This window comes from Natrix helvetica (genome assembly GCF_964273705.1).
Source record: "Natrix helvetica genome assembly, chromosome: 6".
Lineage (NCBI taxonomy): Eukaryota > Metazoa > Chordata > Lepidosauria > Squamata > Natricidae > Natrix > Natrix helvetica.
The window spans coordinates 15,818,874-15,833,738 of record NC_138553.1 but is presented as its reverse complement, the minus strand read 5'-3'; the positions used below and the strand labels follow the sequence as shown (position 1 = coordinate 15,833,738).

Sequence of the window (14,865 nt, the reverse complement as noted above, 5' to 3'; positions counted from 1 at the left end):
CCAGTGGTGGGTTCCCATATTTTTTTTACTATCGGTTCGCTTGTGCGTGCAAGAATGCGCAGAAGCGTCCGGGCAGGTGGATGGAGCCTCTTGCTTCCGCCGCCGCCGCCACCACCGCCATTACCGGTTCGCCCGATGCAGGCCAAACCAGGAGCAACTCACCTCTGCATGAGTCCCTTTGCACCCACAAGAGATAGTAGTCCAGCCCACCTTGAATTCCTTTGACTGTTATCTACCACCAATTTGCTTTGGCCATTAGTAGTTCAGATTCTTGTAGGAAACGTAAGCTTGCAATAGATCTTTTGAACTTCCTGGATCTTCTGACTCTTCTGGCACTTGACAATAAGATTTGACATACCTTCAAAAAGAGGGCATAGCCTCCGCCAGGAAGTGACCCCTCCCTGACTGGTATATTGTCCCAGGGCTGTCTCCAGGAAAAACACTGGAATTCCACAGGTGAAAAGGAAGATGAGGTAGGGAATGAAGAAGGCACCTACAGATTCAGAAAAAGAAACGCATGGCCAGACATTAAAGAGTTGTTCTACAACAGTGTTTCTCAACCTTTAGCAACTTTAAGATGTGTGGACTTCAACTCCCAGAATTCCTCAACCAGCATGGCTTCTTAAAACATCTTAAAGTTGCTAAGGCCGAGACACACTTTTCTGTAAGTTGCAATGCTGCCGCAATGTAATAAGCCTTACTGAAATCCCACTGATTATGGCTTCCTTCCATCTAATTAAATATTGGATAGTAACCTTTGGGGAGGGAGGAGTGTTATGATAGCAATAGGTTCTATATAATAGTGGGAGAAGTTTCATGAGAGGTGATAACTTGTGCAGTAATACAAAGCAATTGTGCTGAATTACACTGCTTGCTTCTGTTAATAGTAATACCTGACGCCTTGAGAGCACTCTGGTGTGTTCAAAATGCTTTGCAAATGTAGTAATGCTTAGAGCAGCCTCCAGAGGCTATCTCTAAGGCAGAGTTTGGAATATTTTGACTCTATTTTATTCCTGCTACAAAGGGAAACTGTATTTGAAACTCTAGTGAATCAATCTCCAAAGCACTGACTGTAGCATACCTCCATTTCACAAAAAGATGACTAATCCATAAGCAAAATATAACACCTCTTTATGAATGATATGAAAGTTGTAGTCTTAATGCAGCATTTTATATCTTGGCTAAAAAGGTAAAGGTTCCCCTCGCACCTATGTGCTAGTCATTCCCGACTCTAGGGGGCGGTCCTCATCTGCATTTCAAAGAGCCAGCACTGTCCAAAGACAAGCCTCCGTGGCCATGTGGCCAGCATGACTAAATGTCAAAGGTGCACGGAACACTGTTACCTTCCCACCAAAGGTGATCCCTATTTTTCTACTTGCATTTTTACATGCTTTCAAACTGCTAGGTTGGCAGAAGCTGGGACAAGTAACGGGAGCTCACTCTGTTATGCGGTGCTAGGGATTCAAACCACCGAACTGCCGATCTTTCAGATCAACAAGCTCAGCATCTTAGCCACTGAGCCACCACATCCCTTTTGAATGTTGGCCTGAGAGACCTCAAGTAATCTCAGAGGTACATGATTAGTTTTATTTTTAGTGTATTTGCTTCACACACACACACACAAAAAGGGGGGGGGGGTAAAGATAACGGTTTCCCCTGTCCAGTTGTTTCCAATTCTAGGAGACAGTTCTTATCTCTGTTTCCTAGCCAAAGGAGCCAGTGACGCCTAAAGATGCTTCAATAGCTGACATGACTATATGCTGAGGCACAGAGAATGCTGTTACCTTCCCATCAAAATGGTACCTATTTATCTACTCGCATTTGCATGCTTTCAAACTGCTAGGTGGGCAGGAGCTGGGGCAAGAACAGGAGCTCATCCAGTCAAGCCCAAGTACTTGGGTCTCAAACAGCCAACCTTCCAGTCAAGAAGCCTAGCATATCAACCGCTAGGCAATTGTGCCCCACCCCCCTGCTCTTGCTTCACAACTTTCGTGTAAAAGTCACTCTGGTAGGGAAATACCATATTTTTCAGAGTATAAGATGCACCTTTTTCCCCACAAAAAAGAGGGTGAAATCTGAGTGCCCTCAGAAACCCCGCGCCCTTTACAAAAATGGCCGTGCATAGCCATTTTTTGCTCATTTTTGCCCCCCTCCCCAGACCCCAGGGGCACTCTATAAGTCTCCTAAGGGCTATGCATGCCGTTTTTGCAAAAAACAGGCCAGTGTTTTGCACATTTTTGCCCTTTCCAGCCCCCAGGAGCACTCTATAAGCCTCCTAAAGGTTATGCATGTTTTTCTTTTTTTACAAAAAAACGGGCCAGTTTTCACAAAAAAACAGGCTCTTTTTCGGAGGTCTACAGAGGGCAAAAACCTTTTTTAAAAATTTGCCTCTTCAAAATCTTGGTGCGTCTTATACTTTGGTACGTCTTATACTCCGAAAAATGCGGTAAATGAAACAAAAAATAACATGATCATAAAATCATGGAACTTCATGCCACCAGAGATTTGATTGTCCCTCACCCTGTCAGCCTTTCCCAGGGCCTTAAAACCTGATTTATAGGTGTCAGGATATACATTTGTGGCAGTAGGTAATAATGTACCAATAACAAGTATAATATTAATAAACAATAAATAGGAAAAGAAGATAAAATTATAGTTATCTAATGGGCTGTTGTACATTTCAAATTTGTCTTTGAAAGATTTTCTGCATCACATGTCAGAACCCCAGATTTATGTGTATTATAGAACTTGGCATGAATGATAGTTGGGGACGGGAGGGGAATATGTGCTAATCTCCCTCAGTCTCCAAATATCGGATATCTTTCTTCAAGCAAGTTGACAAGCCTGAATTCAAGCCTGAATTTGACTGGGTTATGCTGACATGAATTCAGTTTGTGCCCAGGGCCGGATTTTCCTATAGGCTAACTAGGCTTCAGCCTAGGGCCTCAAGATCAAGAGGGGCCTTTTATTTTTATTTATTATCCGTGTCACATTTCTTATAAAGGTTAGTACCAATTACAACATGTTTCATTTAATATATTGATATATATCACAGTAATGATGTATTTTATTATCTCTCATGTAATTTACAAACTTAAAAATGGGAGGTGAAAGGGCCCCATAAGTGGAACAGCCTAGGGCCTCTTTTCATCTAAATCCAGCCCTGTTTGTGCAGATACTCAAATGTTTGAATCTGACTCCATGAAGATTTGGTTCGTTCAAATAACTGATTACTTGGATCAACTGGATAAATCAAATCATGAAAATGCACCCATTATTGAATCAAATGTGCTCAAATGAATTAGATAAATCTAATCAGCAAAAGGGGACCCAGTTATTGAATCAAATGTGCTTGAGTGAATTTGGTCCAAATCAAACCAATACAGAGATTTTCTGTACACAGACATTATGTGAGCATGAATCAAATCCGACTGAATTGTTTGGGTTTGGTAATCTGGTATAATTTGGTTTTATATTGTTTATTTGCTTATGCTTATTAAAGCCTTGGCTCACGATGGTTCAACGGTTAAAGACTTTAAGCTTGTCAGCTGGAGAGCTGACATCCCGGGTTCGAAACCCAAGCTCTGCATAGCTGGGTGAGCTCCTATTACTTGCCACAGCTCCTGCCCACCTAGCATTTCAAAAGCATGTAAATGCAAGTAGATTAATAGATACCACTTTGGTGGGAAGTTAATAGCTCTCTGTGTACTTTTGGCATATACCCATGCTGGCCACATGACCACAGAAATTGTCTTCTGATAATGTTAGTCCCCTTGGCAAGAAACTGAGATGAGCACTTTGCCCTAGAGTCAGACAAGGCTGACAGAGAAACCTTTACCTTTAGCAATAGCAATAGCACTTAGACTTATATACCACTTTATAGTACTTTTACAGCCCTCTCTAAGCGGTTTTACAGAGTCCGCCTCTTGCCCCCAACAATCTGGGTCTTCATTTTACCCACCGCGGAAGGATGGAAGGCTGAGTCAGTCTTGAGCCTAGTGAGATTTGAACTGCCAAATTGCAGGCAGCTGGCAGGAAGCAGAAGTAGCCTGCAGTACTGCACTCTAACCACTGCGCCACCACGGCTCTTACTTATTTACTTATTAAAGATCTAGCCTGCTTTTCTTTGAGGAGCTCAAGGCTTATCCCCACATCCTTATCTGCATCAAAATGCTATTTGAACTTCAAATTAGACTTGTTTCACTCACCTCTAATACAATGTGTACCAGTGGTGGGATTCAAAATTTTTTACAACTGGTTCTGTGGGCTTGGCTTGGTGGGTGTGGTATGGCTTGGTGAGCATGACCTAGTGAGTGTGGCAGGGCAAGGATACTGTAAAATCCCCATTCCTTCCCCACTCCAGGGGAAGGTTAGTGCAAAATCCACATTCCCTCCAGCTGGGACTCGGAAGGCAGAGAAATAGATGGGGGCAGAGCCAGTCAGAGGTGGTATTTACCGGTTCTCCGAACTACTCAAAATCTCTGCTACCGGTTCTCCAGAACTGGTCAGAACCTGCTGAATACCCCCTCTGTTTGTACCCTTTTGCTTTCAATAATCTGCTGTAATTAAAAAAAAAGAAAGCTATATTTCTCTCCATTTCTTCCACTGCAGATGGTGCCACTGGATTTTCTGATTCTGAATCTGGGCATGAAGTCTATGAGAAACTGTTAGGAGATTGGTGCCCACTTATTATTAAGAAAAACTGTTCAGTAGACTCTAACCCAGTGTTTCTCAAACTTGGCGACTTTAAGTCCTGTGGACTTCAACTCCCAGAATTCCCCAGCCAGCTATGCTGGCTGGGGGATTCTGGGAGTTGAAGTCCACAGGACTTAAAGTCGCCAAGTTTGAGAAACACTGCTCTAACCCAAGAGAGAGGGAGGGAGGGAGGGAGGGAGAGAGAGAGACTTCCTTTATGGAAACTGTGAGGGAAGCAAACCCAAAGCTAGGAACATTCCAGGTTTATAAAAACAAAACTAAAGAAAGAACCCACTTTTTAAATTCCACCTGAAAGCATGAGAGAAAGAGCAAACACAAAAAAAACAAAAACAGGGAGCCCTGTGAAACTAGCTAATCCGCTTCATGCTGTTACGATGGGAAAGCGGTTTAGGTAGGTCTGTGAAGCAAATCCAAGCAAATTCGGGCCAGAGATCAAAATCTCCTCTGTGAAAACTCCATCTGTACAGTCCTCTTGTTCCCTCCAAGCTTCCAGAAAGTCAGATTAAAGGCAGACTTGTAAAAAAAAGAAAGCAGGGAAAATAATTCCCTAGTCATTCCCAGAATTCTAAACCACCATCTCTCTGTCTCTCTTTCTCTGTTTCTCTCTCTGTGTGTGTGTCTCTCTCTCTGTCTCTCTCATGACTTCTGTACTGCAGTAGATTGCTACCCTTACTAACACTATAAACACCAGTGGTGGGTTCTGGATCCCGGTGCAACCGGTGCAACAGGGCCTGGCGTCCACCATATGAACGTGCTCACAATACAATACAATGCAATACAATAGCAGAGTTGGAAGGGACCTTGGAGGTCTTCTAGTCCAACCCCCTGTCTAGGCAGGAAACCCTATACTGTTTCAGACAAATGGCTATCCAACATCATCTTAAAGACTTCCAGTGTTGGGGCATTCACAACTTCTGGAGGAAAGCTGTTCCACTGATTAATTGTTCTAACTGTCAGGAAGTTTCTCCTCAGTTCTAAGTTGCTTCTCTCCTTGATTAGTTTCCACCCATTGCTTCTTGTCCTCAGGTGGCTTGGAGAATAGTTTGACTCTCTCTTCTTTGTGGAAGCCCGTGAGATATTGGAACACTGCTATGATGTCTCCCCTAGTCCTTCTTTTCATTAAACTAGACATACACAGTTCCTGCAACCGCGCATGCGTCCTTACCTCCTGCGATGCTCCGCGATGCCGCCACGATGCTCCAGCTGCTTGGCGGAGCATCACATAGGCACTGTACGCTCCATGCGCGGAAGCGCTGAAGAGCTCAAATACAGGTAGGGCATGTGGGCCCTCCGGAGCACCGTGCCGGAACAGTACCCGGTGCTCCCAGCAGGCACCAGTATGCCCGTACTGGGGCTTACTGCCTGCAATCCACCACTGATACACACACACACACACACACACACACACACACATCCATCCATCCGAGGAGTTTAAACATGCATTTGTTTCAAAACTGTAACAGATTTCTTAACAGTAGAAAAGAAAATAGTTCATTATTCTTCTTACTGAAAATCCCACTCAAAACAGCTGCTGCAGCAATTACATCATCAGAGCTGGTGGAGATGAACATCTCTGCTTTTCAGATGCAAATAATTTCACCTTTCAGGACTGAAAACATTTCCTTGGCTTCATTCTTTTATGCCACAAATAGAACCACAAACAGGCCCTTTCTTTAAAAAAGAAAAGTGTTGATTATTGATCCCAGGGTGTTGGGAAAAAGAAGACACGCTCATGTCAGATGTCCCCGGGAAAAGCACTTTATTAGGAGAGAAAATGCTGTTTCCCAAGTTGCAAACTCCCAAAATACATAGTTGTTCAAAAAATTAATAGTATTCTTCCAGCATCTTTTGCTAGACAGGTGGATGAACTACCATCTGCACTGGTTAGCTGGGATCAGTGTTGTCCTTTTGGTGCCAATGGACACCATTGGAACTCTCCTTTCCAAATCTGGTACCTTTTAGATGTATGGACTGTGGAAGTTGACACTTCTAGAAGTCCCAACACATCTAGAAGTCAGAAGATAAGAAAGGACAATTGAATTGGGTAAACAATATTGGGCCAATTGCAATTTGTTATAGGCCTCATTCCATTCAAATCAGTGGTGGGATTCAGCTGGTTCGCACCAGTTCAGGCGAATCGGTTGTTAAATTACCCACCCTCAGCTATCAAAGTAGATCCTGGGTGCTGTACTGCACTGCACAGCAATGGAAAAATGGGCAATGGAGTGGCCAGCTCGAGGGAAAGAGAAGACTGCTTTCCCTTCCCCTTCCCTTGTGCCAGCTGGTCTGCTGCCCATTTCGCCATTGCAGCACAGCACAGCACCCAGGATCCACTTTGATTGGGAAGTAATTTAACAACTGGTTCGCCCCAGGTTGGCCATCGCAGAAGGCTCATCCTGCATGTGCAGTGGAGCTGGAGAATGGGGATGGACCATGCCTCCCATGACAGCCAACTGACCCTGGGCGAACTGGTTGTTAATTATGTCAGGCCTGCAGCCATCTTTTCTTCTGGATCTTTGGTCTGCCTCACTTTCTATTATTCTGCTATGCATTTTCTATTGTGGGAAAATGGGAGGGGGGATTGTAAGGAGTTACATACTATGTAGCCATAACAAAATTCTTTCTAGAAAGCCAAGGTCATCCTTTGTCTCTGCACCTCTGCACCTGACCGGAACTGGATGGGTGGAACTGCCAGCATGGCAGTGGAAGATTGGACCATGAGTGGGGGCAGGATTTTGAACATTCAACTGGTTGGTGAAAACCAGGAAGCTTTCAGATTCGGGTTTTCCCAGATGTGCCAACATGGCTCTCTTAATGGAGAGCCTGATGGAACCTGATAGGTTCCAGACGGAGCTTGGGCCACCTCCTGTAACCTTGACCCGCCCCCGGGTAGAGGACCTGGTAGTTGCGTGGAATAATGCAACTACCGGGGCCTTGAACCGGGTGGCGCCTTTGCGGCCTCTCCGGCGGCAACGATCCACCCTAGCCCCTTGGTTTACCGAGGAGCTAAGGGTGATGAAGTGCCGCAAGAGATGTCTAGAGAGTCGTTGGAGATCCTCTCGCTCCGAATTTGATCGAACACAGGCACGAGCCCATTTAAGGACGTACCTTGTGGCATTGAGAGTGGCCAAACGCCAATATTGTGCCACTCTCATTGCATCCGCGGAGAACCGTCCTGCCGCCCTGTTTCGGGTGTCCCGCTCCCTCTTGTTTCAGAGGCCGCGGGAGGCCCCCCTACAGGGCAGGGCAGAGGAATTTGGTAAATATCTGCAGGATAAAATCGCTCAAATCCGGAGAGATTGGGTTCCTGTCAGTGATCCAATGGAGACGTCCATGGCGAGTCTTGAGGTATCGATCTGGGAAGAGTTTGACCTGGTTGCCATCGAGGATTTGGACAGATTGCGTGGACGACTGCGACCCACCACATGTTTATTGGACCCGTGCCCCTCCTGGCTTGTACTGGCATCCTGGGAGGTTACACGAGACTGGCTCCTGGGCCTAGTGAATGCTTCGCTGAGTGAGGGGTCTCTCCCGGCCGCCTTGAAAGAGGCGGTGGTGAGACCCTTGCTCAAGAAGCCTTCCCTGGACCCTTTGGAGCTGGCCAATTATCGTCCTGTCTCCAACCTTCCCTTTTTGGCGAAGGTTGTAGAGAGTGTGGTGGCCTACCAGTTTCCACGACATCTGGAGGAAAATGATTATCTAGACCCGCGCCAGTCCGGCTTCCGCCCCGGTCACAGCACGGAGACGGCCTTGGTCGCGTTGGTGGATGATCTCTGGAGGGCCAGAGACAGAGGTTGTTCCTCTATCCTGGTCCTATTAGACCTCTTGGCGGCTTTTGATACCATCAACCATGGTATCCTGCTGCGCCGGCTGGAGGGGCTGGGGGTCCGGGGCACCGTTTTGCGGTGGTTCGGCTCCTACCTTTCTGACCGGACGCAGCGTGTGTTGGCAGGAGAAGAGAGGTCGACCCTACGCCCCCTTACTTGTGGGGTGCCACAGGGGTCGGTCCTCTCGCCACTCCTCTTCAACACATATATGAAGCCGCTGGGTGAGATCATCCGTGGTTTCGGGGTGGGATACCATCTGTACGCTGATGATACTCAGCTGTGCTTTTCCACCCCGAACCACCCCAACGAGGCCATCGAAGTGATGTCCCGGTGTGTGGAAGCCGTACAGATCTGGATGGATGACAACTGACTCAAGCTCAACCCCTCCAAGACGGAGTGGCTGTGGGTACCAGCTCCCCGGTTCAGCCAATTAATTCCATCATTGGCCATTGGGGGCATTCAACTTGCCCCCGTGGAGCGGGCGCGCAATTTGGGCGTCCTCCTGGATGCCCGGCTGTCCATGGATGACCATGTGACAGCCGTGGCAAGGGGGGCGTTCCACCAGGTTCGCCTGGTGCGTCAATTGCGCCCCCTACTGGACCGGGATGCCTTACGCACAGTCACTCATGCGCTGGTGACGTCTCGCTTGGACTACTGTAACGCTCTCTACATGGGGCTTCCCTTGAAATGCACCCGGAGGCTACAGTTGGTCCAGAACGCAGCCGCGCGGGTAATTATGGGGAGTACTAGGTACTCCCATGTGACACCGTTCCTGCGCGAGCTGCACTGGCTTCCTGTGGTCTATCGGGTGCGTTTCAAGGTTTTGATAATAATCTTTAAAGCGCTCCATGGCTCAGGACCTAGTTACTTGCGGGATCGTATTCTGCCCCATACATCCCTGCGACCAATCCGCTCGCACAGAGAGGGCCTCCTCCAGGTGCCGTCCACAAGACAGTGTCGGGGGGCGGCGCCTAGGAGTAGAGCCTTCTCTGTGGCGGGCCCAGCCCTGTGGAATAACCTCCCTCCGGATATTAGGAATACCTCTGACCTCCGCTCCTTTCGTATTAAGCTTAAGACCCACCTATTCCAAGCAGCTGGCCTGGCTCAACTTTGATCTAACCATATCGCTCCTGACGGGCTTTTACTGGGTATTTTAATTATATTTAATTATCTAGGGGTTTTTAAATACTGTATTTTAATTGTTTTATTTATCAGCCGACCTCCTCCTTGTGTATGTCTCGGTATATGTCTCTGTTATATGTTTGTTTTGTCCATATTTATTTCATATGTTTCATTGTACGCCGCCTCAAGTCCTTCGGGAGAGGGTGCGGCTAAGAAATAAATATTTATTATTATTATTATTATTATTATTATTATTATTATTATTATTATTATTATTATTATTATTAATAATAATAATAATAAATTGGAACTTGGAGCAATACTTTGCCTTGGTCTCTGATTTACTTTTGGATGCTATTTGACAAATTATTTGAATCCCACCACTTATTCAAATAGTAGGTAGGCTGAAGTATGTGTGAATGCAGCCAATCTACAGATGTTTCCTTCTCTTCCCATTATTTATTTTTTTATATTTTATTTATTTGTATCTTGCCTTTATTATTTTTACAAACAATTCAAGGCAGCGAAGGGAGATATTCACAGCTTCCTTCTCCTATTTGCCTCACAATGATCAACCTTTGAAGTGGATTGGGGTGAGAGTCACTGGCCCAAAGTCACCCAGCTGGCTTTCATGGCTAAGGTACAACTAGAAATCATAGCCTCCCAGTTTCTAGCCTGGTGTCTTAACCACTAGACCCAATTTGCTCTATTATAACTTATTGATATTGATATAAACCATAACATTCATCAAGGATTGATTGTAGTGCATGTTTTTGATTTTTCATTAATTTGTATTTCTTTTCTAAACCAGCAGATGTAAAGGCCTTATTAATTCTCAACTCGGTTCTTATGTATTCTAGAATTTTCCAAGGTTGCATAATTTTTAATTTGGCTGTTAAGATTAAATAATAAGTACTTTATTTTTAAGCTTATTATTTGATCTTGTAAATAAATACATTAAGCCTAGCTCTGGGGACTTTATGCTCCTTTTTTGACAAGCTCTTCACACTTGGATGTTAGATATAAATGATCTATAAAAGCATGTTTATATAAGAAGGCAGAAATACTTTTCGATGGCTTGATTGATTTGATTGTTAAGGCTGTCCGTTGGCTAAAGTTTCCCATATGCAATCACTTTTTCCATGCCAGCTCCCCATAACCATACATTGAAGACATCTGCTTAGTGTCCAGAATTTAAAGGACAGATAATCAGATATTTAAAATGTTTAGTTCATCGTTAGAAATAGGAAAGGAAGCTATATGTAATGTAGATAAGAAAACTCCAGTCAAATCCGTTTGTAAGAAAATATGCTTACAAACACTTTCTTTGACAGCATTATTAAGGGGGTGGGAGGCTGATCTGGATTAATTTTGCAAACCAAAGGAGCTTCGAAACAAGGCAAGTTATATAATGTACTATTTGTGTCAATATTTTACTGAAATATACTATCATTTTTTAAAATGAGCCATGCTGGCACCATGGTTAGAATGCAGTATTGAAGGCTGACTCTGCTTGCTGCAAGGAGCTTGATTCTGACTAGCTCAAGGTTGACTCAGCCTTCCATTCTTCTGAGATCGGTAAAATGAGGACCCAGATTGTTGGGGGCAATAGACTGTCTCTGTAAACTGCTTAGAGAATGCCGTAAAGCAGGAGTGTCAAACTTGATTTCATTGAGAGCTGCATCAGGGTTGTATTTGACCTTGGGGGGGGGGCAGGGTGGAGGAGCCAGAGTGACCATGGTCAGTTCAACTTCACTCCTTTTGGGGGTTCCTGTGGTGGCCCAAGTGTTCTGCCAGCAAAAAACGGACTCCTGAGATCTGTTTTCAGCTGGTACAGCCTCCTGCAACCCTCTGAGTTTCGGAGGCCTCCCGAGCTCCATTTTCATTGGCAGAGGATTGCAGGAGACCATGGCAGCCAAAAACGGAGCTTGGGAGCCCATTTTTTGCTGGCAGAAGCACCACAGGCCAGTTCTTTGCTGTTTACAGGGTGCCCCGCGGGCCACATCTAAGTACCCTGGGCCTCCAGGCCTTGAGTTTGATACCCCTGGTGTAAAGCACTATGTAGCAGTATATAAGTCTAAGTGCTATTGCTAAAAAGAAACCTAGTATACTATGCTAATTTAAGTCTTCGAAGTGAGGGAGAGTCAGGTAAAAACACTCCTTCTGGGCCGAAGGCTGAGGTTAATCTGGGATGTCAGAGGAGGTACGGAGGTGTGGCCTCAAGATTTACCTCAGCCTCCAGGGCAAAAGGGCTGTGATAATACCCGTGTGTGACTCCTCCCACGCCTCACTTCGGAGACCATCCAGACGATCGTCACAAGCAAACAATCAAAGGCCTGTTAATTTTTATGTACGTATATTGTGGCAGGCTTCAATCACACTGTTTAGGCTCCTATTTTGATCACACTCTGCAGCCCCCTCCTCGATTAAAATAAATAAATAAATACCCTTGATTAGGGAAAAAACAGTAAAGCTGGATAATGATAAATTATCTAACAATTCTAAAAGCTCAAATGCGAGCTTCTTTGTATTTGGAGTGCATTTCTGTCAAAAAACCCACCACATTCTTTATTAACTTTGTTTAAAAAATGAACACTATCCCTTGATCCTAATTAAGAAATTATTCCTTGGAAACAAAATGGCAGCCAGCCTAATCTGCATCAACTATGATGGGAAGGGAGGGGATCTTACTCGTTTTTCATTGAAAACCCCTTCCAAGTCTGTGTTTTGTTCCAAAGCTGCTAATACTTAAGAAGTGGGGGGCAGAAGGTATGAATTTCCAGCAAGAAAAAAAAATGGTATTAAGCTGCCTGTGAACCATTTTCAAGTTGTTTATGTGAGATTGGATAGAATGGCTGCTTTTGAAATAATAGTCTGCAGGGAGTTTTAGAATAGGTGTAAAAACATGCTTGCATTCAGAAGGAGACTTGGAGAACTTGGAATACATGTTAGAACGGATTTTGTATTGCAGTAACTACAGAATTATTCAGCCAGTAGATGGCAGTGTTCAGGTTGCACCTATGGGTTTAATCTATGGTTCTGTTTGTTCTGAGAATTTCCCGTTTCAGTTATATAGTTGAGCAGTAAAGCACATGATGACTGTATTCTTTGTTTGCTGTGTGGTGCTTTATATAAACAGCAAGAACAAGATATGTGCACAAAATGAATAATAAATTGGGCAGTGGATTTGGATAGGAAACTATGAGTAGGTTTATATAAGTTCCTCTTTTTCACCCCAATTTACCTTATGAGCAGGAATGGTTTTAACATTAATTGTTGGTGTGTTTGATATTGCTAGCATTAATCATTTCTCTGCATTTAGATGGGACTGTAGAGTATAAATCCAAATTTAAGAGCTGAAGACTTCAGTTTCAAGCAGACATCATGGCTATAAAATCTCACCTAATGTTGGGATTTGCTTCTGTCTCACCCTTTCCTTGCTTTTTGTAAGTATTCGCTCAGTGAAGCGTTCAAGACAATTCAAAATCCTTCATACTCTTATGCATCATTCTGATTGGTCCTAATCAGGGGTGGGATTCTACCCCTTCAGACTGATTCAGGCGAACCTGTAGCTCTGATGATCAGCTGGGAGTGAACCGGTTCGCTCCGACGATTAAGTGGGCCCACCTGCCTGCCCCTGCCAGTGGTGGGTTTCAAATTTTTTAGAACCTCTTCTGTAGGTGTGGCCTGCTTTGTGGGAGTGGTTTGCTGGCCATGTGACTGGGTGGGAGTTTCTTGCCGGCCAGGTGACTGGATGGGAGTAGCTTGCCAGCCATGTGACCGGGTGGGTGTGGCCAACTTGTAAAATGTGGTGAAACTCACTGAACAACGCTCTTGCTTAGCAACCAAAATGTTGGCTCAGAAACTCTGACATTTGAAGCATGCAAGTCTTAAAGCTGTCAAGTTACAAGACCCTTGCACCCCTAACCCTTTAGAAAAAAAAACCCCAGGGGTGTTCAAACTTGACAGCTTTAAGACTTGTGGACTTCAACTCCCATAATTCCTCCTCTCGCTCTTCATCTTGATGATGTGCAGACGGGCGGGGGGAGGGAGCTGGAACCGGTTCTAAACGGCACTGTAGATTTGTGGAACCTCTTCTATAGAAGAGGTTAGAACTGGCAGGAACCCACCCCTGGCCCCTGGTCTTTACTTACCAATATCTTCTCAGCTGAGTCACGCGACAGAGCGGATTGCCGCACCTCAGCTGTTTTCCTCCCCAGCAGCGAAGCGCGCAATCACCGAACCAGTTGTTAAACTGGTAGGATCCCAACACTGGTCCTAATAAAAGTTTTGCTGAACTGTGTCTTCCACGTTTGAATCACTAAGAGGCATACAGTCAAGAAATTTATCACACACCAATGTGACTAGAACAAAAGTTGAACTTACCACCTCCATTTTTGTAACACAGATAAGGGAACCGCCAAACATTCCCCAAACCAATGATTTCTCCTGCCACAGACAGCACGTATTCCAGTTTGTTGTTCCAGTGGTCTCGATCTAGTGTCTGATTCCCTGCTTCTTTTTTCTTTGTTTCTCTAGTGAGTTGTGCATGTATTTCTCCATTGATCACTGCCCCGGGGACTCTGTAATCCATTCCACCTTCAAAAGACCAGTGCTGTTTTTCGCCCTCCCACTGTTTATGCTTACAACAATCAAATTCAAGCTGGAAAAAAAAGTGAGAAACAAACTCAGGGATTTGCTCAAGAGTTCACAGCCCAGCTGACTTGCTGACAACAGCTGGAAATGTTGATGTTCCTTGTGCACAAGATGTACCCACAGACTTCACCGAGGTAGGAGGTATTTACTTTGGATTCAGAGAACACGGACAGCTTCATTTTTAAGAGACTTCTTTCAAAATGTTCTGGTTCCTCACAGCGCATCTTTTCAGCCGACGTGTCCTGAGATTTTGTCTACCACTGGTGTTTTATTTACTCTCTTAATTTATTTCACGTGAACCAACAATCCAGTGAAAACACTGCAAACACTGTTTACTTTAGGTTAGCCATCCCAAAATTGATAAGTTCAAATGCATTTTTGGATCATAATGTGTCACTAAGTGTTGGACCATCCTTACTTTCTCAGATCCATTTTGTCATCCTCAAATGCCCTCACTTGGCATTACCCTAATGTTCATTATAATATGATTCAAGGTTAAACCTTTTCGCCCGATTAACCCTTATTCACCTGTGTTTTTATTAAG

The 14,865-nt window shown here is 44.7% G+C and overlaps 1 protein-coding gene across 1 annotated transcript in view; it reads right to left on the bottom strand.

The window, feature by feature from the left end:
* Nucleotides 1-14,259, bottom strand: part of LOC309394248 (sodium- and chloride-dependent GABA transporter 2-like) — a gene marked incomplete at its 5' end in the record, with an annotated part of 216,712 nt that extends 202,453 nt beyond the window's left edge. Inside the window, 2 exons of the mRNA XM_081957156.1 lie at nucleotides 359-493; nucleotides 14,052-14,259. Coding sequence (XP_081813282.1) covers nucleotides 359-493; nucleotides 14,052-14,259 — 343 coding nt within the window. The remainder of the gene's footprint in view (nucleotides 1-358; nucleotides 494-14,051) is intronic.
* Nucleotides 14,260-14,865: the final 606 nt, after the last annotated feature.